The 2,274-nt window shown below is 45.5% G+C and overlaps 1 protein-coding gene across 1 annotated transcript; it reads left to right on the top strand.

Annotated features, from left to right (window-relative positions):
* Positions 1-1,346: 1,346 nt before the first annotated feature.
* Positions 1,347-1,988, top strand: LOC101846858 (putative protein TPRXL; the record flags this gene model as incomplete). The annotated part of the gene is given in 1 exon segment (XM_005112643.3): positions 1,347-1,988. A coding segment is annotated over 1 exon segment (541 nt), but the record flags the coding sequence as incomplete, so codon positions are not given.
* Positions 1,989-2,274: the final 286 nt, after the last annotated feature.

A 2,274-nucleotide genomic window follows, 5' to 3' on the forward strand; every position in this document is an offset into this window, starting at 1 on the left:
GTCTTATCATTATCCTATGTCACTCATCATCATCATCATCATCATCATCATCATCATCATCATCATCATCATCATCATCATCATCATCATCATCATCATCATCATCATCATCATCACTGAGTTCTTCACCCTGCACCAGGGTATGGCCCACGAACAAAAACCGTTAAGCTTTTCCTGTCCTGGGCTAGCCTCTTGATATTATTCCATGTCTTTCCTTTTTTCTGTGTATCTGTCACACGCTGGACAGGTAGTATTCAAATAGAGACAGTGGGCTGGAGACAATACTTAAGCTTTTTTTGAATGATTTGATTATCTCAATATAAGACACTTTTTTCTACGAAGTAAAATCACTGGACTCAATATAAAGGCTTTGGGCATCCTGTTCTCACTGGCAAAAAAAAAAGAAGACAAACAATGCAGGGGCACCTCAGAGAAATTTATTTGAAAAACCAGAACTGATGGGTGACGGGAAAGCGCCAAGAGGTGTCGCCATGTTTCTGGTTTAGTTTCCCGCGTCTACCACAGAACCTGTACGTCTGACATCTGGTTTAATTGACGGTTGGGGGCTGCTCCCGCCCCGCCCCTGCCCCTGCCCCCGCACCACCCCACCCACCCAATCTCTTGAACATAGTCCCGTCTGGCCACTTGATGCTGTATTTACTTGTCAATCACGGTCTTTATCACCACAATTTGTAATCTAAACGACACCGCAAAATGAAGCAATCCCCCCCCCCCAACCACTGCATTTACAAACGCCGTCGTATTTGATCTAAATGAAAATACCTTTGGCAGCGCTGTGGTAAGTTTTCAGAGCCGCGCACTTTCGAATGTAAAAAACTGTCAAGGCTGAGTACTGTCAGAGCCGTGCACTTTAAAGTTATATCGACATAATATTAATTTGATAGCAGTTGACCAGTTCCCAATATTGTGGGTTTGTCAATGTTCCTCGTGGTCAAGAACCTCACAACACACCATCATAACCTCCTTGGTCTTGGTCCGAGCCTTGCAGTACAACAAACCATCATAACCTCCTTGGTCTTGGTCCGAGCCTTGCAGGTCTTTGTGCAGCAATGTCAGTTAATATGATGAGAACTAGCCCGACTGCCGACCCTGAGTGTGAAGTTATTGTATCATTCAGAATGCCGTGTGATGTTGAGCAGCGCTGCTAGTAGAGCCTCCTTTATGGCTTATACATGTGCCATATTTTGTTCGGGTTCCTATTTTTCCAGGCATTCCATATCATCACACCGTCGCTTTTAATAATAGGTCTGTTGTCATTATTGAAGCCGTAGTTAATCTGTGTGTGCTAATGTGTTAATTACAGACCTATTCTCTTTTTCAGGAAAGGGAAGTGTGAGGATGCCCAGAGAACTGTTTTTATTCACCTGAAGGAGGACCCCTTGACCACTACACTTTTTGAGTGGGGAAAAGCAAGAATCGACGAGCCATGTTTTCTCACATTTCAAAACGAGGCTGTCGTACAGACGGCAGTGAAAGTCCAACGTCTGCGCTTTCTCATGAAGATGTTGTCGCGCCAGACAGCATATTCTTCACGGCGCCTCCCTCATCCTCCCCGTCCTCCTCCCCGTCCTCCTCCCCGTCCTCCTCCTCCTCCTCCCCTTCCTCCACCAAAGCGAACGTGTCCTTGGCAGAAGAGCACATGCAAACTCTATTGGATGGAAAAGTTCCCCCATTCTGCACTGCTAGCGGACACCCCCAACGCGACGGGCTGCCCAATGAAGAACTGAGACGTGGAAGCCAACTCCCCGGCTTGCTGTCTTGTGAACTAGGTCATGAGAAACAAACGATTCTAGTCTCTGGAGGTATGCCAGGGACCTCAGAAAAGGAGACAAAAGATTGCAGCCTCAGCTCGCCGAGTGTGACAGGGAGATCCGCAGGTGTCGGATCTGAAGAGCTCACCCAAGCTTCGCACAACGGCGCAGGTAGACGAGGTCTCCTTGATTTGCCAGAGGAAATTCTATCGGTGAGTTGTTTGTTCTTAGCCACACGCCTGGATCTATAAAATCATTAACCTCTGTGCAGATGAGACGTAGTTGTATATCATTGATGGCAATGTAGATCAGTTCTTTGATACAATCACAGCGGCTTCCACTCGTATAAAAAATATAATGTTGGATTACTAACACAAGACTTACTTTTTACAACAAAACCGTATCAGAAATAAAATGTTGGATTACTAGCACAAGACTTATCCTTTTAACAACAAAACCGATATCAAATTCTTGGAGATTCCGATGCATGCCCCAAAATCCT

Source organism: Aplysia californica, unplaced genomic scaffold (assembly GCF_000002075.1).
Source record: "Aplysia californica isolate F4 #8 unplaced genomic scaffold, AplCal3.0 scaffold01347, whole genome shotgun sequence".
NCBI classification, from domain to species: domain Eukaryota; kingdom Metazoa; phylum Mollusca; class Gastropoda; order Aplysiida; family Aplysiidae; genus Aplysia; species Aplysia californica.